At 39.6% G+C, this 26,581-nt stretch overlaps 2 protein-coding genes across 9 annotated transcripts in view; one reads left to right on the top strand and one right to left on the bottom strand.

Annotated features, from left to right (window-relative positions):
- Positions 1–19,173, bottom strand: part of kpna5 (karyopherin alpha 5 (importin alpha 6)) — a 35,312-nt gene extending 16,139 nt beyond the window's left edge. The window contains exons 1-10 of one of the 4 annotated variants that reach the window (XM_043685040.1): positions 19,050–19,173; positions 16,012–16,142; positions 15,813–15,917; positions 15,623–15,722; positions 11,643–11,737; positions 10,010–10,141; positions 6,277–6,365; positions 3,678–3,777; positions 2,580–2,743; positions 2,235–2,313 (exon numbers count right to left, since the gene is read on the bottom strand). In XM_043685040.1, the coding sequence (XP_043540975.1) occupies positions 2,235–2,313; positions 2,580–2,743; positions 3,678–3,777; positions 6,277–6,365; positions 10,010–10,141; positions 11,643–11,737; positions 15,623–15,722; positions 15,813–15,917; positions 16,012–16,142; positions 19,050–19,083 (1,029 nt within the window). In that variant the 5' untranslated portion in view covers positions 19,084–19,173. Of the gene's footprint in view, positions 1–2,234; positions 2,314–2,575; positions 2,744–3,677; positions 3,778–6,276; positions 6,366–10,009; positions 10,142–11,642; positions 11,738–15,622; positions 15,723–15,812; positions 15,918–16,011; positions 16,143–18,698; positions 18,777–18,802; positions 19,010–19,049 lie in introns of those variants that run through there. The other 3 variants (XM_043685046.1, XM_043685051.1, XM_043685058.1) reach the window with 3 other exon arrangements.
- A 21-nt stretch (positions 19,174–19,194) lies between these two features.
- Positions 19,195–26,581, top strand: part of LOC122546224 (zinc finger containing ubiquitin peptidase 1) — a 54,177-nt gene continuing 46,790 nt past the window's right edge. The window contains exons 1-3 of one of the 5 annotated variants that reach the window (XM_043685027.1): positions 19,195–19,422; positions 21,662–22,327; positions 24,377–24,487. In XM_043685027.1, the coding sequence (XP_043540962.1) occupies positions 21,691–22,327; positions 24,377–24,487 (748 nt within the window). In that variant the 5' untranslated portion in view covers positions 19,195–19,422; positions 21,662–21,690. Of the gene's footprint in view, positions 19,454–20,074; positions 20,150–21,661; positions 22,328–24,376; positions 24,488–26,581 lie in introns of those variants that run through there. The other 4 variants (XM_043685023.1, XM_043685016.1, XM_043685033.1 and 1 more) reach the window with 4 other exon arrangements.

The following is a 26,581-nucleotide window of genomic DNA, read 5'->3' as shown; positions in this document are numbered from 1 at the left end:
GATGTGTTGAGGGGTGCATAGGTTAAGTTACTATATTTTACATTAGGATTAAATCTCGGCACAACATCGTGGGCTAAAGCGCCTGTTCTCTGCTGTACATTTTTTATGTTCTAAATAGTTAATACAACAAAGTTAGATTGCTTTGATTTACTGGCAGCAATCTTAGCACATATCGCAATACATTCAGCCATAAATTTGTTTAAAACTCTTATCGTCATTAGGCAAAATGTTTCAGTTCCAAAGTCCATGCGGTTTAACCACCTAACTCTTCAACAGCTGGTCTCAACCATCTCAAGTCTCACGGGTAGTCTTTATCAAAACGGTCAGCTCTGGTTAATCAGTCTTTTCAAAGCAACTGAAATCACAACAATAATACTACTTTTGTTTTAAAAAAAGCTCCAGCTTGTGGATTCAGTCTTTAGGAGTGATTAGAGACCAAAACGGGGGATGAGGTGTTAAATGAATACTCTGCACCTATCCATACTAAGGAAGGGGACACCGTCCAGGTCATGTTGACAGAGGAGGAAATTCAGTCACCAGAAGGGTTTATAACTGATTAGGAAGAGGTATTAGAATAGGTTGTTAGTATGTAAAGTTTATTAGGTACCAGGACTGAATGAGATGTATCCAAAGATAAATGAAGTCAGTAGAAATTGCAGAAGCACCAGCAATAATCTTTCAATCTTCCCTCGATGCAGGGGTGTTGCCACATGACTAGAGAACTGTAAATGTAACATCCGTGTTCACAAAAAAGTTGGAAGGCGAAGTAAGACTAGCCAATTTTACTTCAGTGGCAAAGAGATTTCTTAAAATAATTATGATATAATAGTCACATGGAAAAAAGTTAGTTAATTAGAAAGGGCTAGCACAGATTTATTCAGAGAAAATCATGTTTAACTTGCTGGATTATTTTGAATAGACAACAGGGAGCTGATGAAGACACTCAAAAGATATTTGAAATAGTGCCACATAACTGTTTTCTGAGTAAAGTAAAAGTTCATTGAATACAAGGGATAGTAGCGATAAAGGTACAAAATTGCTTGAGATACACGAAAAAGTAATGGTTAATGGATATTTTTTGGGTTGGCGGAATCGATAGTGGAGTTCCCCAGGTGTAGTTTTGATGCACTTGCTTTTCCTGATATATATCAATAAAATTTAGATTTTGGTATGCAATGGACAAATTCGAAGTTTTCAGATGATACAAAACATGGAAACATTGTGGACATTGTAAGATGACAACTTGACGGAATGGGCAGCTAGTTGCTAGATGAAGTTCAATGCAAAAAATTGAAAGGTGATATGCTTTGGTAGAAAAGAATAGGAGAAATAACAAAACAAAAGGCTAATTGCCTCAAGGTGTGTAGAATGGAAAGGCCTAGATTTTTATGTTCATAAGGGTGTCAGGATAGGCAGAGAGAGCTGTTAGTGAGGATGTGAATGCATTGAATAGAGTGCAATACAGGTTTACAAGAACAGTTTCAGCAATGAGACACTTCAGTTATGAAGACATATTAGAAAAGTTGGGACTGCTTTCTTTGAGAGATTTGATAGAAATTTTCAAAATCATGGAGAAGGTTGAACAGAAGAGAGAAACTGTTTTCAAGGATTGAGATGAAGAGGATGCAAATATGGCAAATGGTATAAAAGGAAGAACCTTTGTTATACATAATCTAGAGAGAGTCTGGAACATTGCCTGAAAGTGTGGTGGAATCAAGTTCAATTGAGACAAATGGCATTAAATAACTATTTAGATAGCAAAATTAGGGTTGTGGAGAAAAAGCAGGAGAATGGCACTGAGTCATCAAGCTCAGAGAAACAATGGAGGCGCAATGAGCTTACCAGCCTTCTTCTGCACAGTGACAATTCTGAGATTGCGGCCTTGGCCCTACTACTTGCATTGATCGTGCAAAGGTCAGATCTACTCAACTCATCAAACCTATTTCAATATGAATTGAGGATTTTTCATGTGGGGAAAATGATGTCCATCGCGCACACATTTGCACTAAGTCTGAAAAAATGTAAGTACACAGAGAAGTTGGCTCTCATCTTGCACTTTCTACTTTTAACTTTAGTAAATTAGATTGCAAGCACAAAAACTTGCATGTGTCAGGTTTTACTAACACCTTTCATCCACACTTTGAGAAGCCCTGATTTATGATGTCAACTTGAACAGAATTCCATAGAATTTCCTGAATACCAAAAATATCAACAGATACCTTGTGAAGAATTACCTGTGTCTGGATGTCATCTCCAGTAACTATATTTCCTACAGCTCTCAGTGCAGGTGATACAACCTTATAATCATTATGCCTATTAAAGAAATACAGGACAAATTAACAACTCACTCACTCATTTGAAAGGAAATCCCTAAAAAATATTTTGAAAAGCCCATCAAGCGTAGGCTGAAGTCTAATTTACTTAAATTATGTGGCATTGTTGATGATAAAACATTACATTCCACAATTCTGACAATACATCAATTTAAATCAAAATGATTTTGAAATAGAGAAAGAACTAATTTCACATCAATTTAGCAAATTGATTAAAAGATCAGAAAAGAAAATGCTAATACTTACATCAAAAGCTCCACTAATCGCCTACAAACGCCAGAGTCAATAACTATTTGTATTTTCTCATTGGGTCCATCAGAAAGGTAAGAAAGGGCCCAGCAAGCATCAGCCAAGACATCAGGATCACTGCTAAATAATAGTCTTGACAAAACATTCAAACAAGGTGACACCTAAAATAGTGCAATACAAGGTCATAAGATTTATATTAATTTATTCATTGTATAACATCAAACATTATTGCAAGGGTAGCACTGAATACAAATTAAGACTGTTTTGACTAATTTGAATGTTAAGAGTCCCAACTCCCCTGAAGATACAAAGAACTAATTAAATGAATGTCAAAAAATTGAAATTTGATTGGGGTAGTTTGCCGAAATAATGCAAAAATTTTAAAAGTTACATTTAGCTTAACATCAACTGCAACACTCAACTTTTAGGAATATGTAACATTTCTTTTTATGCCATGGTGCAGTTGTGCAGGTCATTAGTCAGGCCACTTTTAGAATACTGCTTTCAATTCTGGTCTCCCTGCTACAGGAAGGAGGTTGTTAAACTTGAAAGAGAACAGAAAAGATTTACAAGAATGTTACCAAGACTGGAGGGTCTGAGCTATAAAGACAGGCCTATTTGGTTAGGGCTATTTCTCTGGAATGTTGGAGGTTTGGAGATGACTTTATAGAAGTTTATAAAATAATAAGGGGCATGGAAAGGGTAAATAGCCAAAGTCTTTTTCCCAGGGTAAGGGAGTCCAAAACTAGAGGGTATAGGTTTAAAGGTGAGAGGGGAAACATGTAAAAGGGACCTAAGGGGAAACTTTGTCACGCAAAAGGTGGTGGTGCAAGAAATGAGCTGCCAGAGAAAGTAGAGGTGGCTGGTACGATTACAACATTTAAAAGGCACCTGGATGGGTACATGAATAGGAAGGGCTTAGAGGGATATGAGCCAAATGCTGGCAAATGGGACTAGATTAATTTAGGATATCTGGTTGGCATGAACAATTGGACCAAAGGGTTTGTTTCTGTGGTGTACATCTCTCTATGACTAAGTAAAAAATGGCTTAAGCACATCTCTCTATGACTAAGTAAAAAATGGCTTAAGCTTTACCTTTTCAAAATCCGGGGGTGGATTCTTTCCCCTGCATAGGTTGGACAAAGCCCACACAGCATTCCTTGTTGTGGTAAGACGGTTTGACTTAGTTAATAACCTAGAGTTTTAAAAAAAAAACATTTTGAGAAGAGATAATATTTTATAATCTGAACAACCAAGTCGTAGCTTTAACAATTATCAACATACCAAATTAATTTAGTCAATAAGACTTGATATCAATGGCTCTGATAGGTCCTCCAATGTGTTATTCTTTGATTTTACAATTAAATGATGATTGTTTACTGCAGATGACAGTAACTTTCATCTTTCCAGTCGATGCACAAAAAACTATTGGGACGATGTCCTAAGATTTCAAACCAACTTGCAGATAACACCGAAGTGCCTTTGGCAGTGATATTGCTCAAAAATGTTATATTTATTGTGCACAGAAACAAATCCTGCAAAACATAAAGACCTCTCTTTATGCTTCATTAGAAGTGTGCACCAAGTGGATAGCAATGAGCCTTGCCAGCTTGTACCCCAAATACTGTGCAAAATGTAAAATGCTCCATTACCTACTTTTATTAATCTGTGAGGTAACATTTACTCATTGGTGTTTTTTCCAACAAGCTCTCATTTACAGTAAAGACATTATACCCAAGAACAGATGCTTACAGATTTCAAGGCAAACATAAAAAGAAAAACATTCAACTCATTTGCCTTCACTAAGCAAATGAAAAGCATCAAACATCAGGAAATGTCTCTCTTGAAATATCAGGAACTTGAGACTCCGGAGGAGTCAAAGATAAGATAACTTGGACAACTGTGCCAGCACTCACTCTCCACTAACGTTAACTACTCTCATCTAATTTCCTCATACCAACAATACACGTATTATAATGGACTCCTTTCCTGATCCCTTCAAGGCTCAAGGATGGAATATGACCTATGTTTGGACTGGTGCAGCTTCAACATCTAAGAAGCTTGGCAGTCAGAAAACAGCTGCTAAATTATCTGTTTAATGCTCCACTAAACTTCCCGACATCAGTAACTTTGAACCTGTGTCCCCTCATCAGGATTTGATTTATTACTCTCGTGTACTGATGTACAGTGAAAAGTGTTGCCTTGTGTTTTACAGGCAGAACATCAGGTGATACAGGTGCATCAGGGTATCAGAACAGAGTGCAGAGATTAAAAATGTAGGATTTCCCTTCATAGTAAACAGGTTGGGTACAGCGAAAGGTGGGATATGTTTCAAACAGCTTGATGGACCAAATGATTTTTAATATTTCATGTTCATACTGGCATAAAATGGTAATGTGCTGCATGCATCTACGAAAATCAATGGATTATAAAACGTTTCTTCTTTTCCAATCTCTTTCCCTTGAAGGGATGAAGACTGATCATTAGCAACTTAAATTTGTGGTAAATGAGCAATCAGCCCAATCTCCAAACCCCACCAGGACAGGTTTCCTATTCACTTGCCACCTTGAATGTCACTTAATGTCCTTATGGCAAAACCCATTTGAAATGTTACCTTTGGCCTAGAATCATGATCATATAAAGCCTTCACAAGTAAGCACTCTGCCTATTAAATATAGATATCAAGAGGTGTAAGCATCCAATTGGAAGACTCCACTGTTGACACTACATGGTGACTAAAGGAGCTCTGGTGGGGCTGAAGAAAGCTAATAGGCAATTGAGAAGATGCTCATTCCCATTCTAACATTAATTACTCTCATTTTCCTGTACAAACATGGATGGTCGATATCTGACCCCTTAAATATACAAGGCAAAATAAGGAATGCAACGTTGATTTGGACTGGTGAAGCTCCAAAATTCCAAACATTTGACACTATGCATGACATGACTGTTTGTTTTTAATAGTAGACTTACTATTTGCTTCACTGTCCATCACTTGTATTTGGTAAATACAGTACATGGAGTCCCCCAAAAGAACAGCAGATGTGGTTTAGGAATGTCCTCAAACCATCACTGAATAGATCAAACATACCAACTAACTCATGGGAGGACTAAATTGGTGACAAACCAAAATGGAGACGGCTTATTTCAGAAAGCACCACACACAGAAAAGCTTTTGTGGGAACATGTAGAAGTAAAGTTGGGAACATGTAGAAGCAGAAACAAACTTTGAACAATCTATCTACTCAACCTTTCTAGCACTACCTACTCTGCATAAGGCAGAATCTGCAGATTGAGTATTTGCTCATTTTAAGAACTCATTCATGTTGATAAAGTCATCATCAAAACTGGGGAGTGCCTTAGAAGACATCATCTGTAAAATGCTCAACATGCTTCAATAACATCTCTCGCCCACTTCTACCACCCAAAGGGACAAGAACAGCAATCAGATAAAAAAAAAACATAATTTCTAACTATCGATTGAAGTACCAGCATCCTGAATTGGAAATGTGATATTCTGTCATCACAGGTTGATGATAAAATTTCCGACTTAACATTATTGCAGGATCACCATCACCACAAAGCCAGCAGCCAGTCAGGAGTGAGATCAACTAGCAATAATTCTTGCCCTGTGTATACTGAAACCAAAATAAACTTGTTTATATTATTTTGTTGGTCTTCTGCATAAACTTACTGTAAGAGAGGTGGAAGAATTCCACAACTTAACACAAAATCTCTGCATTCAGCATTGTCACCTGCAATGTTGCCAAGTGCCCAGACTGCCTGGAAGACATTACAATAATTAAAACAATTGAATGGTATGCATGCTTAAAATTATATAATGTTCAAAATGCTTCACATTACAAAAGTTATTTGCATTTTATTACAACCAGGTTGGAGGACTGTACTATCTAATCACTCTAATCCAATGGCCATAACATTCATTATAAAATGAAGATTTATTTGACAAAGATGCAAAGCTGATTATCAACAGTTAGAAATATGTTTTAACACTTTTATATAAACCAAACTACGTAGAAATCAATCAATAAGGAAAAGAAAAGGAAACTTCTCTGAAGAAATCAGCTTAGAAAATAACACTTTGACCAAATACTTATTCATTCTAAGAATAAAAGGCTAAGATAATGAAATATTCAGATAGCTTTTAGCCTTGCATCCTCACACATCTAGATTGGAGCCAATAAATGTAGGGTTGTCCCCAGGATTCCATCAAACACTTTGTTCAGGAGGCACTCCACAGATAAAGACTTCACTGGCACGAAAGGAATGGATGACTACTAGGCAGAGAAAGAGGATTAGGCAGGCAGTGCAGGAGTCTGTAGTCATTCCCCTGCAAAACCGATATATTGTTTTGTCACAATTTTTGGTGGAGGTGGGTGCAGTTAGCTTCTTGGGAAAGTAACAGCCAAAATTGTTGCAATATCTTTACCTCTGCTGGCAGGTAGGAGGGATAATGGTCGACATGCTATAGTAACAGGGAATTCAATTGTAAGTGGAATACTCAGACATTTCTATGGCTGTAAATGAAACTCCTGGATGGTATTCTGCCTCCTGAATGCTCAGATCAAGGATAGCTTGGAGCAGCTACAGGACATTTAACAGTGGGCAAATGAACAGGCAGTAAGTTGGCTTGATACACATGAGTATCAATGACATAGGCAAATAGGTGACGTCCTAAAAGCAGAATATAGGGAGTTAGGAAGCAAGTTACATAGTAGGACCTCAAAATCATAATCTCGGGTTTGCTATTAGTAATACGTGTTAGTCAGAATGGAAATAGTATGATGTGTCAGACAAGTACATCGCTGGAGAGATGCTGTAAATGGGAAGGTTTCAGATTCCTGGAACATTGGGATCAGCGAGAGGAGGCATTACTACAAACTGATGGACTGCACTGCCATTGGAGAATATTTGCTTGTGTGATTGGGAAGGGTTTAAACTAAAATGGCAGAGGGAATGGGAACCCAAAACAGTGACTCAAGAAAAGGGAAAAAAGGGAAGAAAACAAGTCAGAATGGAAAATCAGATAAGTGACAGGCAGGTCCTTTATTGTTCTTGATAGAGAAGTGATATGCCTGACAACATAATGGGATATGTAAGTTGCAGACAACTCAAAAAACTGGCCAGATGGTTGACAGTAAGGAAGGAGGTCTTAGATTAGAGAGAGATATAGACAGATTGGTCATGTAGGCAGATCAGTGGCAGGCAGAATCTAATCCTAAATAGTGAGAGATAATACACTTTGGAAGAAGTGATGAGACAAGGGAATACTCACCGAATTGCAGGGAACTAGAGCCCTTGAAGGAACAGAGGGATCTTGGGGTGATTGTCCAGATTGTTAAAAGCAGGGTAGACATAGATTTTGGGGAGAGCAAGTTAAGGTAGCATGCGGGAAACTTGCCTTGATGAGTTGTGGGATAATTATTTGAGCAGGGATGGTATATTAGACATGTATAAAAAACTTTGGTTAGACCTCGGTTGTGTGCAGTTCTGATTGTCACACTATAGGAAGAATGCAATTGTACTGAGGGATGCATCAGGATGTTGCTTGTGTTGGAACATTTTTGTTATGAAGAGAGGCTGATTGGCTTGGTTTATTTCCTTTAGAGCAGAGAAGGCGGAGGTGGTCCTGACTGAGGTGTATAAGATTATGAGGGGCATAGAAAACAGCTGCTCCCCTTAACTGAAGGGTCAATAATGTGGGGGCATCATTTTAAGGGTAGGTTTGGAGGGAATTTGAGAAGAAATATTTTCACCAAAAAAAGTGGTGAAAATTTGGAATGCATTACCTGGGAAGCTAGTAGAGGTGGAAAACCTCAGGATCTATAAAAAATAGATGGATGAGACTTGAAATGTCATAACATTCAAGGCCATGGGGCAAGTGCTAGAAAGTGGGATTTGTATGTGGGATTAGTATAGCAAGGTCAGTGCAGACTTGATCGGTCAAAGGGCCTCTACTGTGCTGCATAATTCTATGCTTTACCGTGACTTGAACAAGTTAAGTGAATGGGTAAATGCATGGCAGACAAATTAAAGCATGGATAATTATGAGATTATTCACTTTGGTAGAAAAAAGTAGATTAACTGAATGACAAAAGATTATGAAAGAGAGAGGTACAACGAAAGATGGATGCCCTTGTACACCAGTCACAAAGTAAACATGCAGGTGCAAAAGCTGGCTACCGATAAGTTGGGCATCATAATGAAAAGATTTGAGTACAGAAACAGGAATTTCTTGTTGCAATTCTACATGCCTAGGTGACACTACACCTGGAATACTGTAAGCATTTTTGGTCTTGTTACCTGACGAATTTGATATTTACCAGACTGATACCAGGGAAAGTAGGACTCACTTATGAAGAGAGACTGAATTGATTAGGACAGTATTCACTGCAGTTGGAAAAATAAGCAGGGAGATGTCAGAAATCTATTTAAAAATGCTCCCAATGACATGAGTCCAGAACCAGAGCTCACAAGCTAAAGATACAGGGTAGGCCATTTAGGACTGAGCAGAAATTTCTTCAGCTACAGCATGGTGAGCCTGAGGAATTCTCTGCCCCCCAAAAATGTTGAGGCCAAAATATTTAGTGTTTTCAAAAAGCATTGGATAGTTTTTATGGCTAAAGGGTATGGTGAGAAAGCAGGGACAGGGTACTAATTTGGATTATCAGCCATGATCATACTGAATGATGGAGCAGGCTTGATAGGCCAAATGACCTACACCTGCTCCTACTGTTTACGTTCCTAGGTCATGAGACCTCCAGTGGCTTTAAAGTGCCCCTTATTGTCCTTTCAGTATCTTTTAAAAATACAGATCCAGGTACCACCCCCCTCTGTAGTTCAATTTACTGCATTTTCATAATCCTTTAGACAGAAGTCCTCAAAAAAATTTAAAAATGGTTTTAAAAGTTCACAATTAAATATTTCCATTTTTTCTGGATGCACATAACATAGAATTAAAGCACAAATTAACAGTGGGGCATTTTGTTTTAAGTATAAATGGTGCATACCATGTGGTGAAGGGACAAAAAAAATGAAAGAAAAGTTTAACTAAAAGGGCTTTTTGCCTAATTTCCTTCAGTGTATTTTTTTTTAAAAAGTGGAAGAAACAAGTAGAATGTAAATAGTGAAAATTGCTACAGAAATTTCATCTTCTCATGTTCAGAAAGATGAAAGTCTAAATTTGCTCCATAACGCCACATTTTTCTTTCTCTACTTGAGATACTAATCCACACATTCATGTTGTGACAAAAATGTTTTAAAATAGATGTACATTTTTGCTTAATTATATTTTCTATGTCACAAACTTAGAGGGGATAAAAAGGACCAACACCAGCTGAATACGCAAGTGAATGACCTGATATAAAAACAGGAATTAAATTACCATATGTATAACAAAGAAATACCTGCTCTTGCACATCCTCATATTCTGAGCTGAGTAACTCAATGAAGATAGGAACAGCATCAGCTTCTATAACCACTTTAGTATGGAGAAATGTTCCAGAAGCAATGTTGGTTAAAGCCCATGCAGCCTCAAACTGCAGAATTAAAGTACAGAAATTGATTATCACTATTAAAGCATTAAAATTGTAACGTTTTTGTTTGCTGTTCTAACATATTTTCTAAACTCAGGGAAGACCGAAATTATTTTTATTAATACAATGTAAACTTTCAGTACTTTAAATTGTATACTATTTCTGATTCTGTAAAATGAAAAAATTGAGTGTATGCAAACAATATTCTCAAGTGTTTAATGAGGTTGAAGTTCTCAAAATGTTAAACTTATTTGGGCATGATACAAGAATATAGATATAAGCATGATACAATGTTTGAAAGAAATATTTTTCATTAGATTCAGAATTAAATACGCACATTTTCACTTCAGATTATGCAAGGCATCAGGAGGTTAATTTTGTGCAATTTTGGTCTCCTTATTTAGGGAAGGATGTTAATGTGTTGAAGGTAGCTCGGAAGAGGTTTACTTGAGTGATACCCGGAAAAAACAGCATTAAACAGACTGGACATGTTTCCACTGATGTTTAGAATTGGTGCCTTGATGGATTTGTAAAGATCCTAATGGTCTTGACGAGGAGGAAGAGAAAAGGATGTTTCTTCTTTTGGGGTGAATCCAAAACTGGGGGACATTTTTAAACTTAAGGATTGCCTTTTGTGGCAGAGTGAAGAGAATATTTTTCTTCTCTTAGATAATGCAACTTTGAAATTCTCTGCCTCAGAAGACAGTGGGGGGGGGTGTCAATGAATATTCGTAAGGGAGAGATAGATTGATTCCCTTAACATGAATCTAAGGTTATCAGGCTATAGGAAAATGTGGAATTCAGAACACAAGCAGATTAGCTAAGATCTTATGAAGCAGGAAAGTCTAGGACCAGACTACAAATAAAGTAGTTACACATTTCTGACAGAGATGAGGAATTTCTTCACTCAGATGATTATGAATCAGTGGCATTCTTTACCACAGTAAGCTGTTGACGTCAGGTCATAAAGTATATTCAAGGCTGAGACAGAGATTTTTAATTAGTGGGTGGGTGGGAAAGCAGAGGTCCAAGGTTGGATGCTCTTTGGAAGGTCAGTGTGGTCTAGATGGGCTGTATGCCCTGCTTCCACACTAAAGAATTTATGATTTCTATAAAAGCTGAAACTGATGGAAGTGGTCATTAAGTTAAATGAGATTCTCAGGTTTACACATAGATAATAAATAAAACACAAGGAAAACAATGCTGAGTTTATATAAAATATTAGATTACATAAACTTTACCCAGTTCAGGCCACTATTTTTCTTCAGGTATCCACTAGAATGCAATATTAGGTGTCACCATTTTACAACAGAAGGTTAAAATGATTAGAAAACTCAAGACATAATTGAAGGTGTGCTGGAGGGAAAGTTTGTTTTACAAGTAGCTACACTGAAGATTGGAACTATTCTGCATTTTCTAGCATAACACCGATATCAAGGTTAACACATTGTATAATTTTCCAAGATGTACTATCAAAACATAAAATCTCTTTTTAAAAACTCACTTGGAGGGTAAAATTCTCATTCCTCTTCAAAAACTCCACAAATCTTGGCACAATACCAGGTGTATTTATGACTTCATCTATTGGTGGATTAGGTTCTGGAAGGAAAATTTGTAACTGAAATCCAGAATACCATTTTTCCATGATTCCTACTATCCTGTTCTATGACACCCAGAATGTGGTTAAAATCAAAATCAAATATTTCAATAACACATGCATCTTATTTACTTGTAGGAAATGGAATTCATTCTTTACATACATATGAACACAAATTAGAAGACTACCCTGTCTTGTACTTGCCACACCACTCAATCAGGTTACAGCTGATCTGACTGCGATCTCAACTCCTGTCCAACCCCACTACCCTTAGATAACTGACTAGCAAGGAAGTTAGTACCTCTGCTTACAAATATTCAGTGAGCCTGGATTCACTGGAGGGTGAGTTCCCTCGACTCTCAACTCTCAATTGTATTTTTCATCTGTCTTATATGAGAGATCTCTTATTTCAAACCATTGGCATTCAATGTAATCAAGTCCCCTCAGGAACTTATATGCTTCAATCAGATCACCTCTCATCCTGCTGAACCTCAATGGATACAGACTAAACCTGAACTATCTTTACTCATTGTAAAACTCCTACATCTCAAGAGTCAGGCAGTGGAACATTGTCTGAAGTTTTGAATGCAACTGTCCTTTCTGAAGAGACCAAAAAAGTATTACCCCAGATGTATTCTTAACAAAACAACTATAGTAATTAGTTTGCTTTCTTTCCACTTACAATAAGCATTTCATTTGCCTTCGTAATCCTGAACACAATGGGCGATTTAACATGTCTAATTCACCTAACCTGCACACATCTTTGGATTGTGGGAGGAAACCGGCACACCCGGAGGAAACCCACAGGAGAATGTGCAAACTCCACAGTCGCCTGAGGCTGGAATCAAACCCAGATCCTTGACGCTGTGAGGCAGCAGTGCTAACCACTGAGCCCTCAAAATAGATTCAAGCAAAGATAAATTCAATACAATCTATGAGAGAACCAGATATAGTTACTGTGTTTCATTAACTTCAAAAGATCGACCACACATATTCTTGCGCCTGGGGTCAGCACAACAATTTGTACTTAAATGTGGGCTTTACTGATATTGAATAGATACCCATTACATGTCATAGGAAAGGGTAACAAAAAAGTCTTATATTACAAAATCTTTTGGAAACAAACAAACCAACTCTAAAATATTCATAGGATAGGAAACAGACTTCTTCCTTGCTGTCATTGAAAGTGATTACAATCTGAGAAAATTTGCAAATGGCATGTGCTTAGTAAGCAGTAATGACTGAAACAACCTTTCTGTAGAAGTTTAAAATATTCAACTCAAACTTTAACACATGCAGACTCAAACAAGTAAAATAAAATATAATGAATGACAGATACCAGTCTTCAGCCAATTCAGTTCACTCCATGTGATATCGAGAAATGATTGGAGGTACTGGAAACTGCAAAGACTTTGGGTCTTGACAACATTCCAGGAAGACTACTGAAGACCTGTTCCCGTAGTCTAGCTGTTTCAGTGTGGTTACAACACTTAACTGTCCAAACATGTGGAAAATTGCCCACCTATGTCCGGTACACGAAAAGCAGGACAAATCCAATCCAGCCAATTACAGCCCAATCAGTATACTCTCCATCAGTAAAATGATGGAAGGTGTCATCAACAGTGTTACCAAGCAGCACTTACTCAGCAATAATCTGCGCAGTGATGCCCAGTTTGGGTTCCACCAGGGCCACTCAGCCCCTGACCTCATTACAATTTTGGTTCTTATATTATTTGGACAAAAGAACCTAGTTACAGACATGAGAGTTTGCCCTTGACATTAAGGCCACATTCAACAGAGTGTGGCATCAATGCACCTCAGGAAAACTGGAATCAAAAGGGTATCAAGGGCAAACTCTACATTGGAGTCATACCTGACAGACAGGAAGATGGCTGTGGTTGTTGGAGATCAGTCATCTCAGCTTCAAGACATCTCCACAGCAGTTCCTCAGGGTACTGTCCAAGGCCTAACCATCTTCAGCTGTTTCATCAATGATCTTCCCTCGATCATAGTCAGAAGTAGGGAGGTTCACTGATGATTGCAAATGTTCAGCACCAACGGCAATGCCTCAGATACTAAAGCAATCCATGTTCAAATGCAACAAGATCTGGACACTATCTAGTTTTGGGCTGACAAGTGGTAAATAACATTCACTCCACATAAATGCCAGGATATGACCATCACCAATAAGAGACAATCTAATCACCTCCCCATGATGTTCAATGGTGTTACTACCACTGAATCTCCCACTATAAAAATCCTGGGGGTTATCATTAACCAAAAACTCAATTTGACTCACCACATAAACACAGTAGCTAGGAATACTGTGATGATTAGCTCTCCTCCTGACTCCTCAGAGCCAGTCCACAATTTATAAGGCACAAGTCAAGAGTGAGATGGAAGACTTCCCACTTGTCTGGATGGATACAGCCCTACCAACACTGAAGCTTGACACCATCCAGGACAAGGCAGCATACTTGACTGGCAAAAGATCCACAAGCATCCAATCCATCTGCTACCAACACTCAGTAGCGGTGAGTACTATCTACAACATGCACTGCAGAAATTCACCAAAGATCCTCAGGAAACACCTTCCAAATCCACGACCACTTAAACCTAAAAGGACAAGGGCAGCAGATACATGGGAACACCACCACTTGCTCATTCCCTCCTAGCCACTTGCCATCCTGACTTGGAAATATAGTGCCTTCACTGTCACTTGGTCAAAATCCTGGAATTCCCTCATGAATTGCATTATGGATCCACTCATAACAGGTGGACTGCATCAGTTTAAGAAGGCAGCTCACCATCACCTTCTCAGGGGCAAACTAGGGACAGCAATAAGTGGTCAACCAGCATTGCCCACACCCCATAAATGAATAGAAAACATCTACTTGTTGTGAAATATGCATTTGTTCTGTGTTGAAACACCGAGAGAAAATTGGCACTAAATTTCACGAGATTTCTCCATTGTAATAAAAGACAATTTATCCAAAACTAGAACTCCTTGGATGGTGAAACAGAACAGGAAAAAGACTGCAACAAATAGATAATAGAGAATACAGTAGAAACCCAAGCACCAAAGGATGAAAGAGTTGTCCGGGATCTAAATGCCCACCTACTCTTGATGATTAGAATACATAAGATAGAAATGGTCAAAGTAAACCCATTCACTCATTCTAGCTCCGCTATTTTCTCAGAGGCTGTGATTCAATTTTGGGCTTTTTTTCCTTCTTACCAACTCATGTTGATGCAATCATGTAGTTACAACATCTTCCGTATTTATTTTGACCTATGTGGTACATGCGGTCCCTGATTTACAGAAGTCTGACTTATAAACATGCACTTACAAGTGAGGTTCCATATGAATATAAATTTTAAATTTAATTTAATTTAAATTTTAAATGCAAACATCTGCTTGTTACTTACGAATGGCTTTTTCATACCGTATTGTATTGTGTTCTGAGTTGTATACAAATCGACTTATGAATGCACTCAGAAACAAAACCTGTTCGTAGTACAGGGACTGTCCATATTTGGACTCGCACAGATGCAACATTATAATTAATCAATATCCTCAAAAATTATCAACCTTCTATTAAAACTACATTCTAAAGAAAGGCATTGATTTCCCAGACAGCGTTGCACTTAAATTGTCACAAAATGCACAAATTGAATGCTTTCTGCCTCGGTCTGGCAGTCCACACCTCTGGCACCCTCCTTCTCCTCCCCACAACTTACAGGCCACTGCCTCCTTCACCCTTGCCTTCCCTTCCCTCCAAATTACTGGCAGGTGCCTCCTCTTCCTCCTCCTTCACTCTGAAAGACTTGGTTCCTGTCAACAGTAGCAACTCTCTGCAGCATTGCATTCAGCACAAGGTTCTCACCTTTTGAAAGCAATTTCCGAAACTTCTGTGTAGCTGCGAGTTGCTGATCGGGATCTTCTGAAAAGATCATCTGCACCATTTCCACTGTGATTACACCTTCCTACAATTGAAGGCATTTAAGAATAGACACTTCAGTTTTTCAAAATTTTGTTCAAAACAGAACAAGAATATTCTTGTTCTATCAACCTACCCCAGGTACAGATACTACAGTAGAACTTATATCAGGGTCCTGAATAGGGCTTTCAAACATGGCTTCATCACTTCCAGGAACTGCCACATTTCTGCGCTTGAACAACTGGAATACAAGCAGAAAAAAAAACCATCAGATAAAGGCGTGAACCAGGTCTACTTATCAAAATGCTCTTTCAGACCTATTATCACATACACACCTGCTCTTCCCTTTTTTGTTTCCGTAACTGGATTCCTTCTTCCTCTCGTCGCCTTCGCATTTCCTGAGTGTTTAAAGCTTTGTTCTTGTAGCTTCTCATCCTGTAGTTATCTTTTACTGGGCTGGCCATGTCTGCATTTAATCCCAATATAATCAGATAAAACTTACTGTTGTAAAAGCACTGTGACTAATAGTTTTTCACCTTAAACACAAAGGCAATCACACTTTAATGACAGTATATTTTGATGTATACATAATGACATCTAATTTTAATTCATCCTTGTTTGAAACATTGGAAATATTGCAATTTCTCAGAAATTGGAGCTTGTAACTTCCAGTAAACCTTTAAAACAAATATTTAAAGCTATATATTTCACAAAAATATGCCTAAATTTATTCACGTGATTCTCTTCTTTATTTTAGGACATTCAATTCGTGCTCTCTCCCTCCCCAGTCTAAGTCCCTTTTAAAAGTATGGACTTTGGTAAGATTATTTAACTTTAAAACAGTTAGAGAATGTTTGAACAACACTGTTGCATTCTGGCAATTTGTATAACTTAATCTATCTGAACATAATGTTTCCATCACTAGGTCAAATGGTATATCCTACATATTGAAGCTCCAGGTGTTTAAAAAAAACTCAAAACATCATCCAGTTCCCCAACCAACAGAATTATTTTCTAATTCCAAGAAACAGTTGAGTGCGTGGATGGGCCATTGGATAAAATTTCATTTTATAAATTATCTGGAAATAACTCAAAAATATAGTCAGACAAAATTAATGCGAACAGAAATCTACAATTACAAAATTGTACGAGTCAGTAATTCAGCAAAGGTCCATTAAATCTTCTACTCTTTGTACCTGCAATGTGCTCAAATTAAAAGAACAGATAAGATTGTCAGGTATATAAAAAGACAGAAAGAAGGTGCCAATGGTGCAGAAAGATAGTAGTTGACTACAGGGAGAGGTTGAAGAAGCTAACAGGTGTGCTGAAGTAGAGGGTTTGTAGTATTATCATTTTGGGCCCCAATTTTCAGAGTTCTACTATTTTAAAAAGCTATTAGATGCTACTCCTTTAATATTTTTGCACTTTCTAACCATCAGTGCTATATAATTCCTTTCCAGATCCTCGGGAAAGATCTGTCTGAGATGGGGATGATAGGGTACTGAAGAAAGTGTTTAGAATGCTTGCTTTTATTTGAATGTAGGTGGTGGACATGTTGTGGCTTGTACAGGACATTGGTTCGGCTACTTTTGGAATACAGCATTCAGTGTGGTGTCCCCACTATAGGAAAGATATTGTAGAATTTCAAAAGATTTACAAAGCTGCTGCCAGAGTTGGAGGGTTTGAGCAAAGGGAAAGGCTGAATAGGCTGGGGCTATTTTCCCTGGGGCATCAGAGGCTTATCATGAGGGGCATGGATAGAGTGAATAGACAAGATCTTTTCCATAGGGTAGGGAAGTCCAAAACTGAATGGCATTGGTTTAAGGTGAGAGGTGAAAGATTTAAAAGGGACCTAAGGGGCAACATTTTCATGCAGAGGGTGGTAAGTGTATGGAATGAGCTTGTGGAAGAGGAGACTGGTACAGTTACAACATTTAAAATCCATCTGGATGAATGAGAAGGGTTTAGAGGGAAATGGGCCAAATGCTGGCAAATGGGACTAGATTAATTTAGGTATCTGGTCAGCAGAGATGAGTTGGACTAAAGGGTCTGTTTCCATGCCATACTTCTCACTATAACTCTAAGACAGTTGCCACTTTCCTAGACTTCTTGCACTTAATTCAGTTCCCTGAACACCACATATTACTCACAAAACCCCTAAGTATTACTAAGATCCCTGACACAACAGCTCAAACTACAAAATGTTACAGTCTAATTTGAACACTGTTGTAATTGAAATGTAACTGCCCTAATATATCCAGTTAGTCGACGACGACTGGTAATCTTCAGGTGATGCAGGGTGTTGTATATTGCATATACTCTTTACACAACGACTCAGTGTAAAAAGCTCTGACCAGCAAAAGCAGCACTGTAACTTTTAGAACTGTACTTTTTATTACAATAGAAATGGTTAATTTGGACCAAATAAAAGTCTCATCTTCTTTACTTTCAATCAATTTAAATTTAGTCTGATTATTTCCTTAGAAGTGACAGTTCAATCTTAATCCTTTACGCATCATCTCCTGACCTCAGTTTAAACTCTTACATCTTTCCATCTGGAAATCTGAACTGTCACCTTCTCCCCGCCCACAAGGAACTTAAAGAGCATTACCTGAATTTTTGAACAAGATCAAACTATATGCCTAGCTTCCACATTCCTCCCACAGCCCATCTTTGTATCGCCGTGGCTGGGCGGGGTAAACAAGTTGTCCACCGACGCCCGCCCTTATTTGTAAAGTCAACGACAATGACCAAAATCGCACAATTTAAAGCAACCGGCGGAAGAATGTGGGACGGGTGAATGCGGGGCTGAGAGTACAAGCGGCGAATTCCCCTTTGGAAACGGTGGTGGAGGAGGAGGACTTCTTTCCTCCTTCGCCACTGCCCCAGACACTCGGTGAATCGGGGGATGTGCGGGGAATGGCCACGGCTCCGGGGACACACGGCAAATGGCGGACGCGGCCCGTTGGTTCAAGGCCGGAGTGCGGGGTGTGGAGGGTCCCGGATTGTGAGGGCGGCCTACCACAGAACAGCGCCACGGCTCCGGGGCTCCCGGCGGGGAAGGCCCAGTCGTTGGCGACCGCAGAGGCTTCCGGGGACGAGGGTGGGGCAGGCGGTGGGCCTCACCTGAAATTGCCGCTCGCCTCCCCGAGCTCTCGCGCACCAACCGTTAGACCCTCAGACCCCGAACCCACAATATGGCGGCAGCGTGGGCGCAGGCGCAGCGATCCCAGCAGTCACCTCGGCACCGACACTGTCTGTACCTGCGCACTGTCCAACACTTCCCTCTCCCCGACCAATCCTTTCCCACTCCGTCAACCCATTTCCAAATAAAACCCGACAACGTTCCACTTCACCAGTTTGATTATCGTACTTTCCGTTTCCGAAAACGTAAAGGACATCTCCATCCGATTGCGGGATTGCTTTTTTTTTAAGCAGTAAAGCGATCTCCCTCTACACCCCTCCCCACCCAATATGAAAACCCTCACACCGGAAGTGTAGTGGTAGGGGGAATCCTTTCGCTGTGATACAGCGGCGAGTAAAATCTCCTCTTCCCCCATCCCACCAACCTTTCCGATGAGAGAACATATTGCGCCTGTGCAGTACCAGGGAGGACTTTAGATGTAACACCGGAACCACTGCTTAATTGTGAGAAGAGGGAAATTTTGTTCTGAACCTTACTCCTGGTCCTGAAGGAGGGAAGATAAACGAGTGACGGCTGCAAATTCAAATCACCGTCTTTGAAGGTGCAAGGTGACTTTGATGGTGTCAAGGCAGGTAGGTAGGGTTGAGGCGGTGAGGTAGTTATTCTTGTTTCTCGTCCAGGCTGGGACTAGAGCAATCAAGAAAGGCCTGAGGGCTGGGAGGGGATATCTCTTAATAAACACAAGGGTCGACCGTCTTCCTCCTTTGGGGTGACTAGTTGGATTCCAGTGGTAACTTATGTGACTACTAAAGCAGACCTGTGAACGGGAGATCCTCCTGCAAATCGGATAGGAAGTCATAGGTATTTTAAGTTTTGGACGAGTTTGCTGGAGAGAAGATCCAGTTTGGTAAACAGCTGTGAAGAATTCTGGCTTGATGAGCACCCCAATTTGGTTGTGATTATGTCACTATGTGGATGTTCGACATGCCAGCTAGGATGAGAACCTTAGTATTCTGCCTTGTGATTTTCTGAAGCGTCCAACTGCAATTTGGGTGAAAGTGGTTGAGCATCTTGGTGTGACACTGGTACACTGTCTAGGTCTCGTATATGGAGAGCAGAGTATGACAGGACTATTTCTCTGGTTTTCAAAAAGAGCCATACCTGACATGAATCCTATTTCTCTCCACAGATGCTGTCAGATTTCCTGAGTTTTTCCAGCCTTATATGTTTGTCTACCTAATTTCTAGCAGTTTCTGATGCTCCTTTTATCATGTCCTTCTGTACACTTCTTTGGACCAGGGATGATCCCTTGCTTGATGTTAAACAAAGTGAGTGAAATGCCAAGCTAGGAGGCTATCAGTTCTGGTGGAATGCAGTTTTTTCTTTGTTGCTGATGGGCCATAGCAGTTTGTGGAGCTCAGTTTGAGTTGCTTGATCTCTTCAAGTCTGTTTCATTAAGCATTGTGCTACACAACACAATTGAGTACCTCCTCCATGTGATGGGACTTAGTACACATGGATTTTGTGATGGTCATTCCTGCTGGCAAGGTGAAGAATATATTCATCCATGGTGGGTAGATTGGTGAGGATGAGTGAAAGTAAATTGTTATTTTCCGCAGTACTTGCCAAAGACCCATTCCTGAAGAAGGGCTTATGCCCGAAACGTCGATTCTCCTGTTCCCTGGATGCTGTCTGACCTGCTGCGCTTTTCCAGCAACACATTTCCAGCAAAGACCCATTCTGGCAGTTACAACTTTTAGGAACCAGTCATTAGTGGTGCTGCAGAGCCACTGGTAATGAAGTTCCCTCACATAGTAAGTTCTGCTACTGTCAGTGCTTGTTTAGTCATCAGAAGTTTCTCTGTCCATTCTTTCCAGATTTATTGTGTGAAATTTATATTTCACCACCTATTGAGATGGAATTCAGAGAGCAGTTTGATGGTCCTTTGGAATAATGACAGCTTTATCTTACTTTACTGTTTGGAGGAACTTGCTCTATGTAAATTTACTGTCACGTTTCCTACATCACAACAATGACTACTCTTTAATTTACTGCCAACTAAGTTTTTTTAAAAAATGAAATCCAATTGTCATGAATGGTGCAATATAAATGCAATATTTTTTTCATGATGTCTTCTGTTATCGGATGTCAGCTGGTAGTTTTGGTCTGACCTTTGGCCTCCAACAATCCTATGTGAAATCAGTTGAGTTTCTTTCTTCTCATGGCTGTCCAGTTACCCCCCTCAAAGTATGGGGATCAAGTTAGGTGAAGATTGAGCTGGACTATGGTGTATTATTGAAGAATTATTAACACCTGCTCTATGTTCTGAAAAGCAGTTTTATTTTCAACAAAACCAGATGAGGATCTGTGTATTTTAAAATGAAATATATTTACTAATTGTGCAGGATCTAGGTTTTTTTTGTGTATTCTATTTGCATGATTTGGGGTGGCACGGTGGCTCGGTGGTTAGCACTGCTGCCTGTCAGCGCCAGGGACCCAGGTTCGATTCCAGCCTTGGGCAACTGTTTGTGTTGAGTTTGCACATTCTCCCCGTGTCTGCGTGGGTTTCTTCCAGGTGCTCTGGTTTCCTCCTACAGTCCAAAGATGTGCAGGTTAGGTGAATTGGCCATGCTAAATTGCCCGTAGTGTTAGGTGCATTAGTCAGGGGAATGTAGGGGAATGGGTCTGGGTGGGTTGCTCTTCGGAGGGTCGGTGTGGACTTATTGGGCGAAGGGCCTGTTTCCATACTGTAGGGAATCTAATCTAATAATTACAGAATATATTTTTCATATTTATATGCTTTGCAATGTATAATCTCACTTTTTTCCTTTTCTTAAAAGCTGAATGAGTGTCAACTAACTAATCCAACATGTACACCTGTGATATTTGTGGGCAAGGTGGCTTGTCAGAACCAGACATGAGGACACACATTCTTATCATGCATGAAGAAAGTGAGTACAGTTGTCCAATGTGCAACCTATCAGGAATCAGTTATAATGAATTGATGTTCCATATAGAAACTTCCCACAGTGAAGTGAAACCCGTGGATGATAAAAGGATGATGTATTCTGTTGATAAAGAAGATGTTCTTGATGTTTCACTTCAGACCAGTAGGTTGACTGATTTAAAACATGAAACAACTCCAGAACTACAAGAATTTGGAGGGGACCGGATGGAAGAGCTTCAGATGTCTTGCTGTGCTTCACCATCCAACTGTGAGAGACCATTTAGACAGAACATAAAGCAAAAAAGTGAACCGAAAAGATTAATACAATCAGAATCTGTGAATGGACACTTTTCAGAAACTGTTTGGAGACAACCTGAGCAAACACTCTTTGACAACAGGAAAGAGCCAAAAAACAATGGACTTTGTAGTGCTTCTGAAGAATCCATGAAGTCTGATGTCCCGGAATGTCCTTTTTGTGGCCTTATTGGAAATGCAGGAGAGGATCTAAGTGAACATGTTAAAAGCAAACATGCTGAGATCGTGGAAACCCCTCAAAAAGGTATGACTATTGTGTGCGATGAGATGCTTCTAATTAGATAGTCATTTAGAGGAAGTGTGACTGGATTAGTAATGCAGAGGCCAGGCTTTATGCTCTGAAGATACAGGTCTGAGTTCCATCACCACAACAGAGAGAATGTAAATTCAATTAGTAAATTTTAAATTGAAGGCTAATCTCAATGGTAAAAATGACAACTGTTATCAGTTGTTTAAAGAATCCCATTTGCTTCACAAAGATCCTTTTTAAGGAATAAAATCTGTTGTCCTTATCTGGTGTGGCCTTCATGTGAACCCAAACACACAGGAATTTGGTTCATTCTTAATTGCTGCCTGAAATATGCAGGAAGCTTCTCACCCAACAGGCAATTAGGATTGTATAGCAAATGTTGGTCTTGTCAGTGACACCCGCATTCCATGCAAGATTAAAACTAAAATAGAAATGTTTCCAGCAGTGTATCAGAACACTTGGGGTAGGGGTGGGGGGAGGCAAAATAAATGTCACCAATTTTCAAATAAATTGTGGACTTCCATTATGGACTTATACTCATGTAATTGTCTTAGCTTCACTTGGAGCTCTTACTCCCTGTGTCCAATATCCATGAAACTACTAACCACTCTGCTTTCTTTTCTGGCTCCTGTGTTAGCTGATACTGTTCACAGTTCTTTCTCTTCAGGTACTGCTCCTTCTTAAATCCAATGCCATCAGCCTTCTAATATTAAAACCAATATCTAGTCACTCCAGCCTTTCAAACTAGACCACACTTCTAATCTGTTGTCCTTTTCTAAACACTTTGACTGCTGTCTCTCCCTTGTGCTATATTATTGAAACAACAGATCAAAGTTGCAAATGTCACACAGAGATTGTGACAAAGGTAAATATTCATCCTCGTCCTTCTCACCCTGTCTGCAGCCTGCACCACAGTTGATCATAGCACACCTCTCCACCAAAGTCCAGTTGAGTTGTATTGACTTACCTGATTCCATTTTTATCAAACTGTAACTGAAGTATCGCTGTTAGTAGTGAGAGTTGCCATCAATGGTGTGTCTTCTCATTCAGCACAGTGACCTCTGGCTTTCACAAAGCTCTAACCTTGGAATTTCCTATTTCTCATCTACTTACTGCCCTTTGATATGTTTACAGATAATTTTAATGTCACACATGTACACTGATAATGCACACATCCTTTTATCCCTCTATTGATCACCAAATTGTCAGACTATTTGTATATCATGGAATATTAGATAAATAGAAATTTAGTCTTATTAAATCTAGGGAAAACTGAAGTCTTAGGCTCCTCCAGTACTATGTTCTGCATTCTCAAACCAGCCTTCTGTTCAGACACGTTTTCCTGACCCTCTCACAGGCCAAATCTGCGGTACTTAACTAGGATGTGACTGCCCTTTGGAATAAGATGCCCAGGTAACTATTCCCCTCCTTGATGTGTTAGAGTGCTTCAGGCTTCACCCTAGCTCATCATGCTGAACCAAAGAGCTCCTGGTACTGAAGATGTAGCTACTGTGGATCATCCTGATCACATCACTGTATACTACATTACCTGCACTTTCATCTTTGTATTTAACTACCTTGTTTTTAAGTCTGTAGTATTACCCAATGATTATCTGTAGTTACATTAAGTAGTTGAATTAAGCTATACTTTTAATATAGTACTATATCTCCAACTCCTAAACTACTGCCCTCATTTTGAGAAAATTTGGGAAACTTCATCAAACAAAAGACCTATCTGCTCACCTGATTAATACCTCTAGATCTTGGTGGTCTTCCGCCTCTCGGTCTACTCTTGCAAAATCAAAGATTCACACCTTTTAAAAAATTGCTGAGTTGAGTGCTCTGTCGAAGTGTGCACCATTAAACTGAACTTTGGCTCTTTATACATTTATTCCTTCATTTGAAAAAGCAACGGGTTAGGGGTGCTCATTATAGTGAATCACAAAATAATCAATTCTTAATTTTTTTAAAAAAGAAGTTTTTTTTTTACCAAGTACTCTTTTATACGTTTGGCTAAGTTATTTTTTATCTTGTGTTTATTAGGTTGTGAAAAGCAACGGCTCTATCCATGTCTCATGTGCAAACTGGTGTTTTCAAGTTGGCAAATACTTCAGGAACATGTTGAGTTACATTTAGCTGAGAGCAGAGCTGAAGGTAATGTGTTGTTACTTTCTCAATCCGATTGTGAAAAGCTGTTATGACAAACTCTTTGCAGTTTTTTTTATGAACTATGTCACGTGTTATTGTAATAATACTATGACATTGTATATTTGCTTTTTTCCAAATTTCTAGGCTTTGGAGTTTTTTATTTCATGTGTACTCTTCTGAGACAGAGTAATGCAATTTATTTTTGTGTTTTGAATCCTGTACATTTCATCAGTTACCCGGTCCAGATTGCCAAGCTGATTGCACCATACTTATTGAAGGTTGTGCCTTAGACTCTTTCCTCTGCTATTCTCAAATTTTGTAGGTGTCTTCCTTCTGTTAAACAGTCCTTACCTTGTATCGTCTTACTTTCCAAATCCCATGCTGAGTGCTTCACCTATCCACTGGGTCAAGTATTTTTTTGATTTTTCATTCATTCAGGGGATGTGGGCTTCTTTGGCTGGACTACCATTTGTTGCCCATCCCTAACCACCCACAAGGAGGTGGTAGTGAGCAGCCTTCTTGAATCACTGCAGTCCATGGCAACCGGTCATCCACAATGCTGTTGGGGAAGCATGCCATAATTTTGACCTAGCAAAATGGAAGAAGTGGCGATATATTTTCAAATCAGGATAGTGACTGGCTTGGAGGGGAACTTGCAGGTCATGGTGTTCCCATGTATCTACTACCCTGTCCTTCTAGATGGTACTAGTTGTGGATATTTAAGGAGCCTTGGTGAATTACTGCAATGCATCTTGTAGATGATGCACAGTGCTGCCATTGTGAATCAATGGTGGAGGAAGAGATTGTTTATGGATGTGGTGCCAATAATGCAGGTTGCTTTGCCTTTGATAATGTAGAGCTTCTTGAGTGATGGAGCTTCACTTGGCAAGTGTTGAATTTTCCATCACACTCCTGACACATACCAAGCATATAGTGGACAAGGTTTTGGCCTCTTGGGAGGTGTTATTTGTTACAATGTTCCTTGCCTCTGACCTGTTGTGTAGCCACAGTATTAGTTGATTCAGTTTATAGTTATTGGTAACCTCTCAGATTTTGATTATGGGTGATTCAGAAATGCTAGTGTTCTTCAATGTTAAGGGATGATGGATGGATTTTTTTCTTGTTGGGTGTTGATCAATGCTTGGCACTTGTGTGATATGAATGTTATTTGCCACTTGTTAACCTAAGTCGGAACATCATCCAAGTTTTCTGCTTTTTAGCCATGGATTGCTTCAGAATCTGAATAGGTGTAAATGGTGCTTAATATTAAATGCAAAAGGAACCTCGCCTATCCGGCATTCAATTTTCTGAATTTCGGGTTATCTGAACAAGATCGCAAGGTGCCGATGCTTGGCTCAACTGTTTTCTGGCATTCGACTAACCAAATGAAATACTCCCCACCCGTGTCCTTCCGATAATCAACATTCCTCTGTAATCGTCAGCAAACAGCTCTGCTTCTGACCTTTTATGATGATGGGAAGTCATCGATGAACCAGCTGAAAATTGTTTGATTGTGGACATTAGATAGAACAAAAAGCAGAACAACATAGGACCAAGCTCTTTGGCCCACTAAGACTATGCTAGCACATGATTCCTCTTGAAACTAAAAACCCTTTGCCTTTTCGTTGCCTGTATCCCTCTGTTCCTTGAGGTAAAAACAATGACTGCAGATGCTGGAAACCAGATTCTGGATCAGTGGTGCTGGAAGAGCAGAGCAATTCAGGCAGCATCCGAGGACAGGCAAAATCGACGTTTCGGGCAAAAGCCCTTCATCAGGAATAAAGGCAGAGAGCCTGAAGCGTGGAGAGATAAGCTAGAGGAGGGTGGGGGTGGGGAGAGAGTGGCATAGAGTACAATAGGTCAGTGCGGAAGGAGATGAAGGTGATAGGTCAGGGAGGAGAGGGTGGAGTGGATAGGTGGAAAAGGAGCTGGGCAGGTCCGACAAGCCCGGACAAGTCAGGGGATCGTGTTGCTGGAGGTTAGAAACTAGGATGAGGCCAACTCGAGGACACCTCTTCCTACCGCCCCCTTGACTACATCGCTGAAGCCAAACGCCAACTCCAGGACACCTCTTCCTACCGCCCCCTTGACCATGACCCC

Source organism: Chiloscyllium plagiosum, chromosome 3 (assembly GCF_004010195.1).
Source record: "Chiloscyllium plagiosum isolate BGI_BamShark_2017 chromosome 3, ASM401019v2, whole genome shotgun sequence".
NCBI lineage: Eukaryota > Metazoa > Chordata > Chondrichthyes > Orectolobiformes > Hemiscylliidae > Chiloscyllium > Chiloscyllium plagiosum.
This window is presented reverse-complemented; position numbering and strand designations above follow the sequence as displayed.